At 48.6% G+C, this 19,314-nt stretch overlaps 3 protein-coding genes across 11 annotated transcripts in view; 1 reads left to right on the forward strand and 2 right to left on the reverse strand.

The window, feature by feature from the left end:
• Positions 1-242: 242 nt before the first annotated feature.
• On the reverse strand, positions 243-4,115 carry TP53I13 (tumor protein p53 inducible protein 13). 9 transcript variants are annotated; one of them, XM_037022798.2, is made up of 9 exons: positions 3,927-4,115; positions 3,667-3,735; positions 3,405-3,446; positions 2,446-2,570; positions 2,268-2,328; positions 1,658-1,786; positions 1,323-1,520; positions 676-1,231; positions 243-591 (listed from the first exon to the last, which is right to left on the reverse strand). In XM_037022798.2, exons 1-9 carry the CDS (start codon positions 3,996-3,998, stop codon positions 479-481), a joined length of 1,365 nt encoding a protein of 454 aa, XP_036878693.2. In that variant the 5' UTR covers positions 3,999-4,115; the 3' UTR covers positions 243-478. The 9 variants fall into 9 exon arrangements, with proteins under 9 accessions (XP_036878693.2, XP_036878694.2, XP_017530940.2 ...); XM_037022799.2 differs by lacking the exon at positions 3,667-3,735 and having other exon boundaries at positions 3,927-4,114; XM_017675451.3 differs by lacking the exons at positions 2,268-2,328; positions 2,446-2,570 and having other exon boundaries at positions 3,927-4,105.
• Positions 4,116-5,997: 1,882 nt separating this feature from the next.
• On the forward strand, positions 5,998-10,723 carry ABHD15 (abhydrolase domain containing 15). The gene is made up of 2 exons (XM_017675450.3): positions 5,998-6,931; positions 8,952-10,723. The coding sequence occupies exons 1-2, from the start codon at positions 6,051-6,053 to the stop codon at positions 9,475-9,477; spliced, it is 1,407 nt and encodes a 468-aa protein (XP_017530939.1). The 5' UTR covers positions 5,998-6,050; the 3' UTR covers positions 9,478-10,723.
• A 139-nt stretch (positions 10,724-10,862) lies between these two features.
• The window catches only part of LOC140848613 (serine/threonine-protein kinase TAO1-like), a 40,809-nt gene continuing 32,357 nt past the window's right edge, over positions 10,863-19,314 (reverse strand). The window contains 4 exon segments of the mRNA XM_073232878.1: positions 10,863-12,981; positions 12,984-13,244; positions 16,309-16,492; positions 17,388-17,599. Coding sequence (XP_073088979.1) covers positions 12,796-12,981; positions 12,984-13,244; positions 16,309-16,492; positions 17,388-17,599 — 843 coding nt within the window. The 3' untranslated portion in view covers positions 10,863-12,795.

Raw genomic sequence — 19,314 nt, forward strand, 5'->3', positions numbered from 1 at the left:
AAGAAGCTTAGAAAAAACAGCATTTCAATAACTACATCACCATCTCTTCCCCCATGATGGTCGGAGGGTTTGTGTCACGCTCCCCAAACGCTGTGTCTAGAAAGGCCTAGTTGGCAAGAGGGAGGCAGGCTGGCAGGCACCAGGCTGATGTTAGAAACCCTCTATCAGATACGACCTAAATGGCCAAGTACAGTGTCCTGGGTGGGAGTGTGTCTGTGTCGCAGAAGCTCTCAGCTCCACACTCTAGTAAAATAATTTAATTAGAAACAAAGGCAAGGAAGGCTAAAACAGCCCTTTTTACCCCTGGGCCACCGCTTCTGCAAACCCCACGTTCAGCACAAGCCCCTAGGCAATGCTGAGGCAGGACTGCTCCATCTGGCCGCCAGGGGGCGGCCCCGAGCGCGGTCCACGTGGCACAGGTGGCAGCCTCCCGGCGGGAGGAGGAACCACGCCTGCCACAGAGGCAGGGCTGAAGCTGTCAGTCGGAGCTATCCACCTCCGGGCCGCTGTCGGGCGTGGGTGGGAGGAGGGGTCTCCGGCGGGAGCGCTTGACCCGGCGCGGGGGCATCAGCAGCCTCCGCTTCAGCACAGCTATGGGCGGGGCGGGGGACAGTCAGGGTAGGGAAGTCATGCCGGCCCGCGCTGGGTGGGAGGGCGAGGCGGGGAACTTCTCACCAGCCACCGTGTCCTGGCCGTCCGCGGTGGGTTCCCAGTAGATGCTCTCCCCGCGTCGGAAGTTTCGGTGCAGTCGCGTGCAGAGCGTTGCCAGGGTGAGCAGCACCAACAGGAAGGTCAGGGCCATGGCCGCCCAGGCGGCCTCCTCCGTGCGCGGGGTGGGGCCCCGGGCTGCCCGCGGAGGTGCCGCTGCCCGCGGGGCTGGGGAAGCCTGACTTGGACAGGCACAGCCCCCTCGGCTGCTTTGCTCTTTGGGCACCTGAGCCTCTATCCTGGAGCTGGCATTGCTCCCAAGCTCCCAAGGCAGCAGGGAGACATTGGGCACAGATGGGGCATTACCCCTCTCACTGGGGGCTCCCATCATGGGCTGCTTGGCCTCTGAGCTCCAGTGGGAAGCAGCAGGGCCCCTCAGGGCTGAGGGGGTGGACTGCAGACTGAGGGCAGCCCGCAGCTCACGCTTCTTGGCACCACCAGGAGAGCGCTGCCAGGGCCCTCTAGATGCCGCATCTGTGCCTGGAGGCCGCCAGCTGTGCAGAGTGAAGGCCAAAGCTGGGGCCTAGGGAAGAAGAGACAGCAGTCACCCTTTCCCTGCCTAGGTATCCCAATAACCCCACCAACAACCAGGGCTGGGCTAGAGCACCCCTCACCTGCACACACCCTCTCCGGCACAGCCTCCCTCTGCCCGGCGCTGGCACCAAGGGAGAGGACCTGGAAAGGCTGCTGGAACGGAACCATGCCTTCTTCCTCAGCTTCCTCCGCCTCCGCCTCTTCAGCCAGCGGGCAGCCCAGGCTGGCTCCACCCATGCCATCTCCAGGAGCACCCCCCATGCTGCCAACACCAGGGGCTATGAAAGGAGGTAACTGGTAGAGCTAGGATGAAGGTGGGGAGCAAGCTAGAGGAAGTCCCTGGATATTCCTTTCCCTGCCCATGGGGCTGCAGCCTCTGCCAATGCCAGACAATCACCTGTCATTAACCACTTACTCGATCCTGAGTAAGGCTGGAGTCAGGGGCCAGTGAGGGCTTGGCCATACAAACGTGGGCCAGGAGGGCAAGCTGGAGCTTCAGCCAGGGGTGAGCACAGGGGTGGTAGAGGAAGCTGATAGCCTCAGCCTGCCGGAAAAGGATGGAGACATCAGGCCAGGTCTGGGTCTCTCCCTAAGAATCTCAAATTCTTCCATCCCAGGAGACAGTTTAAAGGGACACCCAGGATGCCACCCTTTAGGGCTCAGGAAAGGACAAAGAGGCCTAGATGCTGGCCTGCACTCCCTCTTGCCTCTGAGCATTCCTTTCAGGCCTCCTGTCAAAGTGCCACCCCTCAAAGCTCACAACTTCCATGACCAAGTGCCTGGATAACCCTGTCAGATTCAGACCACACGCTCGCTGTTTTTCTCCGCATCTGCAATGATAGTCCTACAGGTCCCCAGTCTAGACTGTAAGCATCCTTCAAATGGAGACAGGTGTTCTGTTTATCGATCCTATCTATAGGTTCAGTCTCCCCAAAGCATCCAAATACAGGGCACACGGTCAGCAGGCACACACCCCAGGATGGAAACACTTCATCATTTACTCAGTACTCTTTGACAGAGCTGACCTGATGCTCAGCACTGTGCCAAATTGCTGTTGAAGATGCCAAAGAGAACTCCTGGGCTCCTCTTGCAAGGAATGTAAAGAAAACTCAGGGAAACGGAACAAATGCAAATGAACAAGCAACTAATAAAACTCAAAGTGATTAGCTGTTAAAATTACAAGAGATAAGTTATAAGTATTACATGAATTTGGAGAAGGTGATAAGGGCTGATGTGATCAAGCAAGTTTCAAGAGAGAGCTGACTCCTGCACTGGGCTTTGAAGATGGATGGGGATGGGTGCTTCAGCTTCAGGTCAGGATAGGCCAGCTGTACGAGACGACATTAGTAATGGAGGAGATTAAACAGGAGCAAAGATACAGCAGTAGGAATGAGCTGCACTGACATGTGTGGTGAACAGACCAACACGACTGGAGAGGAATCAAAGATATGGAGAGGTCAGACAAGGTTTATTTAACGAGGGCCCGAAAAGCTGGCAGGGGTGTATGACCATGATAAGGTGGGAAATAAGGCGCCAATGAAGGTTTCCGAACAGTGGACTGATTTAATGAAAGGGCTGTTTGAGGAAAGGAATCACATAGGTGGCACTAAGGTCTCTTGGCCTAGAGCTATTACATGGATCAAAAAAAAAGATTTCAAAAAGAAAACCAAAGGGACAGGGAAGCTCTCGGACCACTGGCAATGAAAACAGAGAAGGAATCATGCACTTTGGAGCCTGGTAACCTGAGGCACACTCCTTACACGACAAGGCTTTCTACTGTTCAAGGTGCTGGCGTGTACTACTCGTTTACTCTTCGTGGGTAGGGACATTACTCATGTCATCTCTTACAGAAAACTGGGGCCCAGAGAAGCTAGGAGGCTCCCACAGTCACACAGCAGAGTCATGGCATGGGGTGTTTTTTTCCTACTACCCTCGGCATTCCCCTTGCAGCCTCCTGCCCGCACAGCGAGCTACTCAACAGCATTCTTGACACAGCGCTGCAGGGACAGAGGCGTGAGGCTCCCTGTCCTGGGACTAAGACATTGCCTCTTCTGAGAGGAGTGGTAAAGAATGGAGCTGGTCAGCGGACAAGGCAGAGAAAGCCTGCAAAGAACTGGCTGTTGCAGGTGCAGAAAGTAAGGACAGCTTCCTGCTTGGCTTACCTGCTGGGGGCTCATCCGTGTGTAGGTCACTCTTGGTGACACCTATACAGGGGGAAAGAAGAGAGCTTGGAGGAACTGGGGGGCTGTGTGTGGGGAATGAGCAGGGGACAGCAAGCCCGAGGCTGCCAGGTTGGGCTGGAGACACTGACAACTGAGGAACCGGCAGAGGTCCTCAGACGACGACTGTGGAGGAGGCAGCAAGGCCAGAGCGGCACCGGGCTACCCTTTCACAGCCCCTCTCCACCTGCCTCCAGGCTCCTACCTGTGGGGGCAGAGGCCACAGGCCCTCGGGACAACGGGCTGCCGCCTCCTCCGTCGGCTCAGCCACCACCTGTGGGTCCAAAGCCCAGAAGAGCTGGGGCGCTGGCCTCGGCGAGGGCCCTGCCCCCTCCCTTCTCAGGCCCAGCCCTCCGGGTCCGGGCTCGGAGTCCCCTCTCCGCCCGCCACTCCTTCCAGGACGAACTTTCGGCACAGCGCTTTGAGATCCCAGGCCGAAGCTTCCTCAGGAGCGGGTTGCCTTACCTCACTGGGACCCAGGAGCCCCGCAAGAGCTGCCAGGAGAAGCAGCCGGGAAGAAAGCGTAGGAGGTGCCATCCCGGGCGCGGCCCGCCGCCCCTTAAACAAGGGAACGCGCCCCGCCCTGCCCCCGCGCCCCCGCGCCGCCGCGTGCCCACGTAGACCCCGGGCTCGCGCGCGCCGTTCCGCCCCCTACCCCGGACCGCGCACCCCAGCTCCCCAGGCTCGCGCGCTCCTCGCCCCGCCCCCTGCAGCTCCCAGCCACTCTTGCCCCGCCCCAATGTCTTCCCACAGCCGCCGACAGTGCGCGCACGCGTCCTCAGCCCGAAGCCGGAAAAGTTTGGTGTGCGAGCCGAGTCCGTGGCACCGCGGTGCAAGGCGCAGGCGGCGACGCCCCCTGTTTGCCAATGTGTTTGTCGCAGCGGGTCTCTGCGGGCTGCAGAGCGCAGCTGCAGCGTCTGGGTGGGATCATGGAGTGGGGGTGAGGGCGGGAAATGGGATCCCTGTGGATCCGGTGGCCCAGGAGGGGAGACCCGTATGTTCCTCCATCAAATCCGCTCCAGACTGGTCAGTGTGATCGGCAACTACAAGAGAGTCAGAATCATTAAGTCTGAGCTGCGGAAGTAAGAGGGTCCCCCATCTAAAGCTTCACCTTCAGCCCATCATACTCCTACCCTTGCAGAGCCGGAGGAGCCACGATGGTCTCAGGCCTCCGCCTTTCCCCGGCCCAGAAGTCCCGGGAAGTAGGAACAGGGCTGGGGGCTGCTTTGTTCCCCACGTCCGCCTCAGCTCTTGTCGTTCGCTCAGAGGTGGCCAGGATGTGTCCAGGGAGACAGTGGTCACCGCGAAATGGAAGGGTCACAGGCCTCGCCCCCAGCAAGGGAGCGCTGACCGGATCTCCCCAGCAGCGGAGCGAAGGCTCTGCTGCCTTCTTCCCGATGACCTTCTTCTTGGCCCGGCTCAGGATTTTGAGGAAAAACGGGAACGTGGGTGAAGGGTGAGGTTGAGATGCGCAGCCCAAAACTTCGAAATAGCCCACGAACGTCTCCCACATACCTGGGACTTACTAGGGAGTTTCTTACCCTTCCCCTGTTCCCCAGTAATTGCCGGTTATTGAGCTGATGGAGAGACCCATCGCAGGGTCACAGGCACCACCCCACCCCCACCCCTCGGCGAAGCCCTTGAGTGCGTCTGTTTCACAACTTATTCCCAGAGGGTTGGAGCTGTTTTTTCTGGGGAAGTCCTTCCTGGTGATCACGATTGAGAATTTCCTCTATCTCAAGCCAGGCTGCTGGGGGAGCCCCACGCTCCGGGTGGGATCGGGACTGCGCACTGATGCAGCAAGGCAAGCAGCAGCCCCCGGCGCTCCAGCCTCCCGCTGCAAACCCGCTGTCCGGGCAGGACGCCTGCCTGCCTTGGCGCTCGCTGGCCCGAAGTCGGACCCACCGCCGGGGCCGGTTATTGCGCAGATGCGGGTGGCCGCGGGGCCGAGATAAACCTGTAGGTCAGAGATCACGGCCGAGCCCGAGGAGGGAGGCGCAGTTGGTGGCTCCGGCTGCAGCTGCAGTCGCCCGGCGGGAGCCAGGGAACCCGCACACGGATATGCGGTTTATTCACTTCTCCCTTTTGCTACTTTTCAACAGCTGCTCCTGAGGGCGCAGCAACGCAAGGCCTCCCCGGCTGCAGCACACCGCACAGGGCGAGAGGGCGGGAGCAGGGGACTCTTGATGCTCATCCCCGTACCCCAAGCCTCGGTTTCCAAGTCTTCCTGCTCTTCTGCCGTCAACACTCCACTCCTCGGCTCGTCTGCCCTTCCCACTCCCTCCCGGCTCGCTGGCGCGTCCCCGCTCCTTCTCCGTGGCCTGTGCTCATTTCGCCTTCTGCTCCTGCTTGTCGCAATCGCTGTACAAAGGGCCGGGGGCGGGAGTGGGGGGCGGATGAGGGGAGCCGGGCCCGAACTGGCTGCCTCTGCGTGGCCGCGGCCAATCCGGAGCGTGCCCCCCCGCGCGGAAGGGCCTATCCGCCCGCAGCCGGGCGGAGCTGCGGGCAGAGCAGGGAGCTTGCCGAGGGGACGGCCCCGCCGCCTGCCTCCAGCCATCCGACACCAGCCAGGGGCTCTCCTGCCTCGCCATGCCGCCGTGGGGCGCCGCCCTCGCCTTGCTCCTGGCCGCGCTCGCCCTGCTGGGCCTGCTCGCAGAGAGGCTGCGGAGCTTCGGGAGGCGCGCCGTCGGAGCTAGGGCCCTGCCGGGAACCCGGGGCTGGGACACTGAGGAAGAGGCGGACGGCAGAGGCCCCGCGGACCAGTTCAGTGACGGGTGTGAGCCGCTGCCCGGGGGGTGCAGGCTCCTCTGTAAGCCGTCGGCGCTTGCTCAGTGCCTGCTGCGCGCCTTGCGACGCTCGGCAGCGCTGGAGCCGGGCCCGCGCTCTTGGCTCTCCGGGCCCCACCTGCAGACCCTCTGTCACTTCGTGCTGCCGGTGGGACCGGGGCCTGAGCTGGCGCGGGAGTACCTGCAGTTGGCGGACGACGGGCTGGTGGCCCTGGACTGGGTTGTGGGACCTTGCGCCCGGGGCCGCCGGGTTGCCAACGCCGGGGGCTTTCCGGCGGTGCTGCTGGTGATCCCCAATGCGTGGGGGCGCCTCACCCGCAACGTGCTTGGCCTCTGCCTGCTCGCCCTGGAGCGCGGCTACTACCCGGTCATCTTCCACCGCCGCGGCCACCACGGCTGCCCGCTGGTCAGCCCCCGGCTGCAGCCTTTCGGGGACCCGTCCGACCTCAAGGAGGCGGTCACTTACATCCGCTTCCGACACCCGGCGGCCCCTCTGTTCGCGGTGAGCGAGGGCTCAGGCTCGGCGTTGCTGCTGTCCTACCTGGGCGAGTGCGGCTCCTCTAGCTACGTGACGGGCGCAGCCTGCATCTCGCCGGTACTGCGCTGCCGCGAGTGGTTTGAGGCAGGCCTGCCCTGGCCCTACGAGTGGGGCTTTCTACTCCACCAGAAGATAACCCTCAGCAGGTGGGTAACAGAGTCCGCAGACAGCTGAAGGGGACATACAGGTCTTGGGCTGACGGAGAAACAGCTCTGCCTGGTATTGAATCAAATGGGTTTAGGGTGATCTGGGCAAAATCCTTCTCACACAATTTCAGAAGCTGCTCAAACCCTTTAGTCTGGACAGAACCAGGGAAGCAGAGTTAAGAGCCATAGACAGGCTCAATCAGCATCATTGAGCTGGAGCAGGGACTTCTGCCCAGGGGCCCCCCTGGCCTCACTGCAGCCCCACCGTGTCCTAGCAACCTGAGCACCTGCCCTACACACAGCAGAGGCAGCGCCTGACATTTACCACTTAGTCCATCGCTTGTCAAATCAGCAAAGAGGGCTCTGGAAACAATTACAATTGATCCAGAATGTTCCCTTATAGTCTCTGAGTCAGGAGGAGACAAGAATAAAAAATTCAGTGGTATCTGATTTATTAAAATTATTTAGACCTGATGAATCTCTTGCATATTCCTAGGTATATACTCAATATTAAATGCAAAATTGTAAAGAACATTTAAACATAACATTTTTTTTAAGTCCAAAAAGAGAACAATCTACCACCAGAGTGATGAGTGAAACACTTCCACTGAAAAGTCCTGAGTCACAACCTTTCCACAACAAATACCCAAGCCGGAGCTTACACTGTTGCTTTCCTACGAGACGGCCGAAAGAGGTCATTGACGTTACTGGCAACAGTGTGGTGTGGCAGAAAGACCTGGGATGTGGGGCCAGACCTACTTGAGTTCAAGTCCTGAATTTGCAGCAAGTTAGCTAAAACCCTTTTGAGCCTCACTTCCTTCTTCAGTTAAGTGGAGTTAATAACAACTACCTCCTAAGGTGATTATAAGCATGAAATGACAAATGTGGGAGGTGGGTAGCTGGCACTGGGTAGGTGCAGAGTAAATGGTGGCAATAGTGATTTCTCTTTCTTTCCCTGCTCCGTTTTACCTCCTCTTCTGTGAAGGTCAAACCTAAGCTCAACAAGAGCCCAAACTGCTGCCATGACAGCCCAGAGCCACAGAACGGTCCTGGGGCAAGGTGCTCCCAAATGGCTTAATTGCCAGTTTCCATCCCCCAAAAACCACCACCAGCGCTGACCCCAGGCACCTGCTGGAGGATAAGGTGAGGAAAGTGGAGAGGACACCTGGACCTTTAGGAGTTGCCCTGCCCATGGAAGTTTGGGATTGAAAACTCAGTTCAAGCCTCTTTGAGTGTTTGCAGGAGACACACATCCAAATTAACTGGCTAATTCATCCTTGTCAGGATGCCAGGAGGTGGAAATAGCGAAGATATCCCTCCTCCCGAGAGCATTTGCTCTCAGGCTCTCATTTGGGAACTTACTCTGTAGATTAACTATACTCCCAGTCACTTTCTCTGCCACCCTGCCCTCTCTAGGAATACCTGCCCCACTGATCAAGTCATACTCATTCACCATCATTTGGACAGCATATCAACTTTTAAACAGAGAAGCAAATGCAATCTAAAAATGTTAATGAAGTGGGGATGTCACCGACTGGTTTGAATAGTGAGTTTGTTCTTCGAGAAGGTGCTCAGTTGCTGACCCTTCATACCAAATTCCCTACAGAAGGTCAGAAATTAAGGTCGGGAGCTTACAACCTCCTGTCACTGTAGCTCAGCAGCTGTAAAGCCAAATGCTTCCCCGGGTCCTGGCAGGTATGGCCTTGAATGACAGGCCTGCTAAGAACAGTGACATAAGAAGGAGGGAGGAATGTGCTGATTGGTTCCCTATGGAATGCCAACCCATGTTGCCAGATCTTCTCATTTCCCTTGGGAAGCTCAATAAGCTGCATAATTGTGTGAAATTTCCTGATTTTAAATGATGAAATGAAATGGAAGTTTTAAAAACACTACATGACCAAAGAAAGCTTCTGTGGCTAGAACCTGGACTGTGAGCTGCCACTCTGTAACTTCTGCTGTCCATTGGTTTCTAACCTGTTCCTCTCTTTCCTACCTTCCCCATTCAACTTCTAACTGCCAGGTACACCACGGCCCTGGAGGACACAGTGGACACCCACAAGCTGTTCAGGAGCCGCTCCCTGCAAGAGTTTGAGGAGATCCTCTTCTGCCACACCAAGAGTTTCCCCATCAGCTGGGACACCTACTGGGACCACAATGACCCCCTCCGGGACGTGGACGAGGCAGCGGTGCCCGTGCTGTGTATCTGCAGTGCTGATGACCCAGTGTGCGGGCCCCCAGACAGCTTCCTGCCCACCGAACTCTTTCACAGCAACCCCTACTTCTTCCTCCTGCTCAGCCACCATGGAGGCCACTGTGGCTTCCTGCGCCAGGAGCCCTTGCCAGCTTGGAGCCACGAGGTCATCTTGGAGTACTTCCGGGCCTTGACTGAGTTCTTCCGAATGGAAGAGAGGATGAAAGCGCTGAGTAGGCACCGAGCCTCATTCCTAGGGGGGCGGCGGCGCTGGGGACTCCTCCAGAAGCGGGAGGCCTCTCCCTCTTCCAATTTGGAGGAGATCTTTAGTTGGAAGCGATCATATACAAGGTGAGAGACTGCCTGAGAACCATTCAGTGCTGCAGGGAAGGACAGAGCTGGGCACTGCTCCATCCTGAAAAGCCGGTCAGGACTTCGTGGGCCAAGCAAGTCCAGCTCTGTGCCACTCATTCAGCCCCTTCTGTCTGAAACTGGTGTGTGGAAAGAGACAAGACTTCCAGAAAATGGGTGCTCACCATCCTGAGTAGAACTCCTGCCCTGACCCTGCTCCACACATTGCAGCTCATCCTGGTCAGCAGCTGGGCATTCCAGCCACTGTCTCTGGTCACCGACCACATAAACCAAGGAAATGCAGCATGGTACTCAGAGGAAAATGCTCTCACTAACAGTGACTACAGAGATGAGTTTTTGTGTGTTGTGGGGCAGTTCTGTCCCCTATAAAATAACAGGCTCTGTGACCCAGACCTCAAGGAGTCCCTCCTTGAGCAAGGACAGGATGTTTGCATCTTGGTCCAACTTCCCTCATTTCAGTCCGCTGTTGTGGCACTCTGCTGATTTCATGCCACCTCAGTGGAAGTGTGCTCACAGAGCTGCATGGCTGCATCCATCTGGCGTGTGTCAGAAAGGTGGCAGAGGCCTGAGACAGGGTTGGTGGTGGTTACAAGGAAGAGAGTATGAATTTCGGTGTCTGGAATACCAAGACCCAGTCTTCCAGACAGGTTCTGAAAGTCTCAACCAGGAATGGTATTGATCTGGGGATTCAGCCTAGGACCCCAAGCCTCACCGGAGATCCTAAGGATGAGTTTAGGAATGGGAAGTCCTTGCACACAGGGTCTGCTAGACAGGGTCTCGGGGAGCCAGGCTCTCAGGCACCCTACCCCCTCCCTCCAGTACCATTTCAGGGGATTACTCCAGAGAACCCTGGCCAGAGCTATTTTTTCTTCTGAGATGTGGGCTTTCTTGAAGTGGAAATATATAGATCTCATCTGTTAGGTATTTTCTGGTTATTTTCTGGTTATTTGTCCTCTTTTCAGACACTACCATTAGCCTCTCCCTCTCCAGAGAAAACAAAAGTTCCAAGAGGTTGGCTGGCACTGACTTGCTAATTTATGAATGTTTCACATTACCATGCTTTTTCTGCTCAATCTTTTGAAAGGCCATCCATGTAGATACAGAGAAACCTTCTTCCTGGATCTGGCCACTCAGTAACTGGTTTTATGAGGAATAATCCTAAAGATCACAGTAAAATAAAGTGTTGTACAGACCGATCCACACATCCTGGTTTGGATCAGGCCATTAAATTGTCTGGTTGATTTATGGGCTTGAAGATCAGATCACAGACCTGATCCAGATCCTGGGAGTTGGGAGATGACATAATGGTTTTAATTAAAATAACTCTGCTAAAGTGACCAGAGGATGTTTTAAAATAGCCAGTAATCATGCTCTAAAGTGTCCAGGAAGAGCTAAAAGTTTGAAAAGTGGAATTTCATGAAAACAAACAATAAAAGACACCAACGCATCAAAAATAAACATCTCTAGCCTGTCAGCCATCCTGTGTAATCAGAGAGTACCTTGCCCTAGTGTTTATCACTAGGGTGGCTGAAGAAAAATCACTCTCCAACTCATTTGCCTCTGAATAATATATAAATTAGATTCCCTGCAATGATGGCATGTCATTATTTTTTGAATGTCCAGAAAGAAATGTTCTGTCTGTCCCGTGAAGCTCTCTGTGTGCTGAGCTATGCTCGCCCGCCTGTGGAGCTGGCAGAGCCCCCCTGTCCGCCCTCCGTCCTCTAGGTGCTGCCTCTGTAGATCTAGCCTCTGTGCCCAACATTAACCAGTAGAGGCTCTGTTTAATCAACAACCTGGCCTCCTGCTCCGGGCTAATAATTTGCCAGCAAGCTCAAAATTCCCTGATTATCAATGGTACCTACGTAGAGATATTTTCCAGAGGGCAATTAGTAACCTGTGTGGGGGACAGAGCACTGAGGTAGTTTGGAGATGTGGCTTCTAGTTTCTACTTCATCTGACTCATGACCTTGGGAAAGTTATTTCATGTGTATGACTTACTAGTTTGCAGAGATAAAATTGAGAAGTTGTACCTATCTGGGTGCCCTATGAAAAGACTGGGACTGTGAATAGACCTTAATTTGGTCTGTTAGAATATAATGAAACAGTCAAAGCAGCTAGATCCTGTTCTCCGAGTCTATTAAAGACCTCTATGATGAAATGGCATCTACTTTCTGATCCGAATCTATTCTCCACTTCTTACAAAGGCAGAAGTCCCAGTTATTAATTCCATTGCAAAGTTGGGAAGGGCCTGGAAGATGGGCATCTGAGGTTCTCAGGCTGGGCCCTGGGCTGCCCACTGTACACTCCCCACACACAGACACACACACTCTGAGAACCATAAGATGGCTGATGAGTCTCACACTGGTTCATTTGTTCCAGCCAGAAACCACCTGTTTTCCTATTTCTTTTGAATCATGGTCAGAGAAGCTGTGGTTAAGGTCTCAACTAGTATTGATGGGTCTGAAGATGAGGACCCAGATCAGTGCTGTGAAGCAATTCCCACAAAACTTGTGACACCCTGAAGCACCTCCATCGCACCATGCCTCAAAGAAGGCACAATTGAATGGACCAAAAAGAAAAAAAAATCACTGACAAACTTGCAGCATTGAGAAAAAGAATTACGTTGTCTTCTCTCTGAAAAAGTCAATGCAACCCTTTAGTGTTCACGGATTTCTACATTTTTTTCTACTTCAAACGAGGCCAGTTTAATAAATAAAAGTCAGACAAAATACATTTATTTAATAAACAAAGTACATTGGTGAGGGGATACAGGTGTTTCCATAATAACTTGCTTAAGCATATGCTGCCTGCTGTGAGTGGCTCATAAGAACCTGGGTGGGGTATATGGAGAAAGGCTTTAGATCTTTTCACAAACTTCTTAGGATAGAGTTGCCCAAAGGTGATGATGACTCAAGCCACTGCTGAATTCGGTTTTTGCAGTTTTCAGAAAATACCCTATCTAACCAGTTTCTTTTTCCTACATGCATTTTGTGTGTGTGTGTGTGTGTGTGTGTGTGTGTGTGTGTGTGTGCGCGCGCGCTTGCATATTTGATAAATACACATACACACCAATTCCCCTTTTCATAAAATTTCCCCAAGTTAAAAACAAAAAACACAAAACCCAACAGCTAAATACTATGACATCCCAATTAGTAAACACAAAACAAAACGCTTTACAAAAATGAATAAAATATACCATATGCACTCAGTTTCCACACGATAGTACCCAAGTGAGGAGGCTGCTGGGATGATGTCTGTAGTGGCAGCCAGCTCAGCGGAACTGCCATTCTCAGTTATTAAGTTACGTGTAAGACACGTGTGACCCACTGAATATTTGTGAAGTGACGCTTGTGCTTCTGCTCATGCCCTGTTCGGTCCATCCCCCAGCAGCTGTCCACCTCAGAGCCTGAGGGCCATTACCAACTCCCATACTGCTACCTCGGGGTACCCAATGCATTGGCGTGGAATGGTGACCTCCATGACTGGGGGCCCACCTTGCACTGGATGGTCGCAGGCTTGTGGTGGGCCACCTATGGGAGGCCCTGAGTGAGGTCCTGGACACCCAGTTGGATTGTGGGGCCAATCAGAAGCTCTGGAGGAGCTGTGGCTGAATGCGTCAGGGGCAAGGTTACTAAAACCTAGTCTTTTGCTTTCGGACTTGAAAGCTTTCATTTGTATTGCTCGACGCTCCAGCAGGCTCTGTATTCGTTCCGTAGATTCATCCTGAAACGTCAGTACCTCTTCTTCTATCTGTTGTGGTTTGGGGGGGGGGAAGCAAAAAGAAAGCTCATTTACTTAAAAAAAAAATCTATAAGCTACAGAAGCAATAATTATTGTGGTTTAAAGTGAATCATAAAATGTCTACTCAGGCTATTTTAAAGGATGTACATTTAAAAATCAAAAAGATGTACTGTAGGGATCATATATAACATATTGCTAAAATGTATAAAATCAAGTTCTTAAAAGCAAAGGTAATAACCTCTATTAAAATACTAAATCAAGGCAATTATCATCAATGGCTACTAAATCCATTAGGTAAAAAGAATGAAAAAGAAAATGTGTAAGGAGAATCTAGCCTTATTAGACATACCGTTATGTCACTCTAATAAAATAAATATGGTATTGGTGTAGGAACCAGCAATTAGTAAAACAGAAACAGAATGAAGTTTGTAGGTTTTTAATGCAGGACAAAAGCACTATTTAATTTAATGGGAAAAACAACACAGGCACAAGTGGCCAACCACCTGGAAGAAAATAAAAATGGAACCTCATCTGATACCATATTCCACACAGATCAGAGCATTAAGTGATTAAGAGTGTAAGTGAATGCACTGAACAAACAAAAACTATAAAGTTTCTATTAGAAAGTTAGGACACTCTATGTACTTAGAAATTAGTGGTTGGGTAGCCACCACAATAAGTTCTGGACAACTCACAGGCTTACAAATACATATAGCTGACTATAAATTTTTTTTAATGTGAAAAAATACATAATAAAGTCAATGACAATGGGAAGAAGTTGATGGAGAACTTGTTAATGAATGAGAATACCTGAACCCACTCATCAAGTATCACTTCAAAGTGGGACGACTAGACATTATATAGCTTTTGATGTGATGCAAAAGGAAGTGTAACACAGTAACCCTTATGAAAATTCCTCACAAAAATTTTTAAAAGGAAAAAATTTTTTAATATAATCATGTCCTAGATCTAATTACCAGTTTACAGGAAATATAATGTAAAGAGGAATGCATTAAATGACACCATGAGGTTAGAATCAATCAGCCAAATCCAAAGGTGAGAATTCCTACAAAGCAAATGACCCAGTCGACAATAATACAAGAAAGGGCAGAAGAAACCAAACGGCTTAAAAGACAATCAAATGCAATGTCTAGGCTGTGTTTGGGCCCCAGTCTAAATAAACCAAGAAGACATTTTTTAGATACAAAGGGAAATTTAAGTATGGACTGAGTATTAGGTAATCTTAAACATTTGTTATAATTTTGTTAGTTAACACAATGGAATTATGACTATGTTAAAGTAAAAGAGTCCTTATTTCCTTATCTGTGTTTGGAGTGAAATGATTCTATGCTGGGATTCACTTTAAAATATTTCAGATACTCTGCCCCATCTTCTGCTCCTCTAAAAAGCTGCATGTGGAGTGGGGAAACAGATGAAATATTAGCAAGATACTGGTAACTGTTGAAGTTGGGTAATGAGTATTTGGGGACTTCATTGTACTAATTCTTAATAATTTCACTAATATTTTTGTGTATGTTTGAAAATTTCCATGATACAAAGTTTTATAAAAATAGGAAATAAAGAGTATTTGTAAATAAATGTTCAATTAGGTTTCAAGATATTTGAGGACTTAAACCAATAGTCATTGTTCTCTACAGAAATCTAGCTCAACAGATATGTTTAATTTTTTATGTATTTTTTTTACTTATCTTATGAAGGTTTCACATGAGCAACATTGTGGTTACAACGTTCACCCATATTACCAAGTCGCCTCTTATATGTCATTTTTTAAAGTGCCCTTTAAAGAAAACACAATTTAGCATGGAAATACATGCAAATAAAAAACTACCACATGATATGATCAGATGTAATAACAGATCTATAAGGTGAAGCAGAAATACAAAGGGATGGAGTAATTCACTCTATAGGGGAAGAAGAGTGAAGGATTGACATCCAAAATATATAAAGAGTTCACATACCTCAACAAACAAAAGGCAAATAATACAATTAAAAAATAGGCACAGGATCTGAGCAGACAGTTCTCCAAAGAAGAAATTCAGATGGCCAACAGGAACATGAAAAGATGCTCCACATCGCTAGTCATCAGAGAAATGCAAATTAAAACCATAATGAGATATCACCTCACACCAGTAAGGATGGCCACCATCCAAAAGACAAACAGCAACAAATGTTGGCGAGGTTGTGGAGAAAGGGGAACCCTCCTACACTGCTAGTGGGAATGTAAATTAGTTCAACCATTGTGGAAAGCAGTATGGAGGTTCCTCGAAATGCTTAAAATAGAAATACCATTTGACCCAGGAATTCCACTCCTAGGAATTTACCCTAAGAATGCAGCACTCCAGTTTGAAAAAGACAGATGCACGCCTATGTTTATCGCAACACTATTTACAATAGCCAAGAAATGGAAGCAACCTAAGAGTCCATCAGTAGATGAATGTATAAAGAAGATGTGGTACATATACACAATGGAATATTACTCAGCCATAAGAAGAAAACAAATCCTACCATTTGCAACAACATGGATGGAGCTAGAGGGTATTATGCTCAGTGAAATAAGCCAGGCCGAGAAAGACAAGTACCAAATGATTTCACTCATATGTGGAGTATAAGAACAAAGAAAAACTGAAGGAACAAAACAGCAGCAGAATCACAGAACCCACAAATGGACTAACAGTTACCGAAGGGAAAGGGACTGGGGAGGATGGGTGGGAATGGAGGGGTAAGGGCGGGGAAAAGAAAGGGAGCATTCCAATTAGCATGTATAATATGGGGGGCATACAGGGCGGGCTCTACAACACAAAGAAGACAAGTAGTGATTTTACAGCATCTTACTACGCTGATGGACAGTGACTGTGAAGGGGTAAGTGGGGGGGACTTGGTGAAGGGGGGATCCTAGTAAACATAATGTTCTTCATGTAATTGTAGATACATTACATGTATATATATATATATACATATGGTTTTGGGAGGAGATTTCCACTGCTCTACTCATGCTGCCATCTTGGCTCTGCCCCCACCACAATTACTTTTTTATTTTTTCTATTACTTATACCTGTTGTTCTATGAGTGCCCTGCGGTAGGAGACCCTCTGTTGAAGCTCCCGAAGCTCTCGATCATCTTGTGCCTCAGCCTGCATCTTGATTTTGCTGTGATATGAATTCAACAGCTCCAGTTCCTGCTGCAGCTGCAGTTTCAAAACCTGGCACTCCGCCTTCTGTGCTTCATCCAAACGCAGCTGAAAGAGAAAGAAAACAGATATATCCTCCTGTGAGCTATCTTCTCATGACCTCTGGAAAGGAGGAGGTGTAAGTTAAGACAGACTACTCTTCCATAGAGCACAGCTGTTCTCTCTTACATCTTGCAGTAAACATCTCTGAAAAAGGAAAACATAGCACCAATGATGGCATTATAAGGATAAAGCTATCATAAGCTTTTTGGATGATGCCTAAATAATCATTTTTTTAAAGAAAAATATCGAATCTGATTGATATAAGACTCTGAATCTTTTCTCTCCAGTGGAAATAACTATAGAACAGGGACAAGCATGCTACAGCTTATGGGCCAAATCTGAACAGCTACCTGATTTTTTATTTTTGTTTTTCAACAGCCCACTAATTAGGAATGGTTTTTACATTCTGAAATGGCACATTTTAAATGGCAATGTAAATACCCACATAATAACCTCAATATTTCCTCCTGGCCCACAAAGCCTAAAATATTTACTATCTGGCCCATTAAGAAAACGTCTGTAAACTTACATAGCAAATATTTTGTGTCTGCACTCAAATGGAACCACCTGGATTCCCAATCAAGTACTACTTTTCGAACACTGCTTAACAAAGCTGCTTCTCCAATCTTGATACGCTGTTGGTGTGTGTACTAAACCCCTGCAAGGCACCCGCAGAGAGCCTATGTAGAACCTCATGTCCAAGTGTATCAAAGAGAATTATATATACATCATGCATATTTCCAAGCAATGCTGAGAACAAGAAGGATATGGACCAGCAGCACTATTTCCCAAGGTGTAGCAGTTTTCATTTCCACCTTAATATTTTAATTGTTGGGATTTTATTAATGTGGTGGAAGGAAAGGGGCCCTATATTTGTTTTGCCTAAGTAAAATAAACTTATGGCTTGTGTGGAGAGCATTTCACGAATGCTGTGGTCACACTGCTCAGCTAAGATGGCTAACTTCCGGGTCTGCTCCTTCTCGAGCCGTTTCAGAGCAGCTTTGCGCTCACTCTTTGGTGTAAATTCCCGTAAGTGATTTCTTAAAGCTTTGTACTGTCTGGTTTGGATTTTGCAGGTGTCCTGGAACTGCTTTTTGATTTGGAGCTTTTTAGACTGCAATGAAAAGAAACAGACATATAATTTTTAACATATGGCATTTGGTATAGCTTATGCTTACATGAAAAGGCTAGAATCGAAAAGAAGAGGAAACAAAAACTCAGATCATAAGGTCGCAGGTACCTCTATACTTGGATCAAACCATTGGATTCCATGCAATTTTATAACAAAGTCTAAAACATAAGAATACCAAGAACTTCATTTATCATAGGACTTCAGGCAATACTTATTTTGTTTTTAATTTAGTGACCTGAGTAAATATTAAAATTACCTTTGATTACTGTGTATATATTGATGGCAGAAAATTATATTTCTTTTCATGCACTTAGTAGATGTAAAATAATTTTACTGGACAGTCAATATTTTATCAGATCCCTGAAGCAGAAAATAAGTATATTTACTCTGTTCCTTGTCTAAGACATTTTGCTCCAATTTCTTTTAATGACAATCTCAACTGTAAATATAGTCTGTGATGGACCTCATAAAAGTAGGGTACTAGTAACTGACTGATACGGTTATTACAATTGTCTTTTCCTTAAGATACTAAACTAGGTAGAAACTACTTCATAAGGGTTTACTCTTTAGCACCATGAGCAAAAACCTGTAAGTTAACTAATCTTTCAAACGTCAAAGAAAAGTTATGAGGCAAGGGAAGGGACAACAACCCTTCTTGCGGTAATGATAACAGACATGAACTACATAAACAGTTTTGAGATAAAATAATTTGAGTTCAGAAACAGAATAACTTTGGCTTTAAATCACAGGTTAATTATTCTATGAACTCAAGTTTTAACAAAACTTAGTAAGATGAGATATATTTTATAAGGTATACCCATCAAGCCTACAAGTAATAACACTCATTTACTACACAAAGGCAGAACCTATAGTCAAAATTATTTCCCTCAATATATATACTGCCAGATATTGAATGGTTGAGTAAGTGTGCAAATGCATGTATGACCAAACACTCTTGTCAAGGAACTAGTTCACACTCTTTGCTCCAGTACTACAAAATCAAATATATATCCTTTTCTGCATTTTACACCAATTGAGGTACTAAGTTATAGTCATATACCTTTATTCTGTGAAGGGTCAAGAAATGTCTAGCTAGAAAGACAAACTCTTGGTTTAGTTGTCTTAGCACTGCTCTTGAATACTGCCCTTGGTTAGTAAAATTCCCCCAAGTTAGGAGTGGAACAATGAAATTTAGAATTCTCTTCAGACTTTGTGTAATAGACTCCATTCTTTAAAAAACTTAAATATTCAAATATTTTGCCAAGAAAACTATAGTCACTCCATATCACTAGCTAATGACAAAAAGGAATGCCCTGAAATTTTTTTCAACAAGATTAATACTTATACCAAGAATAAACTATATCCCTCAATGTTTCATTCAAGTGAAAGCAGAATAAATATGTTCCAGTTGTTTCTTAGTCCCTTAATACTGACAAAACATCACCTGATGGCAGATGAAGAAATGGCAGATAGACAATAGGTGTTTACCCAAGTCATTCCACAGAAATGGTGCCCAATGTCTACAAATACTGTCAGCTTATCTAAGTGTGCACACTGAAGTCCTCCCTTAAAGTCTTGGAGAAAGCTGGAATAGTTGCCACTATTGCAGTTGAGCTATTACTTAGTAAATAAAAATTTACCTAAAAAAATTGCAACTGTTACTTACATAAATGAAATGACCTGGTGTTAAAATAGAG

Source organism: Manis javanica, chromosome 4 (assembly GCF_040802235.1).
Source record: "Manis javanica isolate MJ-LG chromosome 4, MJ_LKY, whole genome shotgun sequence".
Taxonomy (NCBI): domain Eukaryota; kingdom Metazoa; phylum Chordata; class Mammalia; order Pholidota; family Manidae; genus Manis; species Manis javanica.

Excerpts from the sequence above, each read along its gene's own strand:
- ABHD15 (XM_017675450.3), top strand. The coding sequence starts at position 6,051 with ATGCCGCCGTGGGGCGCCGCCCTCGCCTTGCTCCTGGCCGCGCTCGCC. Across the intron at positions 6,932-8,951 it reads CAGAAGATAACCCTCAGCAG|GTACACCACGGCCCTGGAGG; the intron begins GTGGGTAACAGA and ends TCTAACTGCCAG.
- TP53I13 (XM_037022798.2), bottom strand. The coding sequence starts at position 3,998 with ATGGCACCTCCTACGCTTTCTTCCCGGCTGCTTCTCCTGGCAGCTCTT. Across the intron at positions 3,447-3,666 it reads TGTGGCCTCTGCCCCCACAG|GTGTCACCAAGAGTGACCTA; the intron begins GTAGGAGCCTGG and ends CCCCCTGTATAG. Across the intron at positions 2,329-2,445 it reads ATCACCTTCTCCAAATTCAT|AGGAGCCCAGGAGTTCTCTT; the intron begins GTAATACTTATA and ends ATTCCTTGCAAG.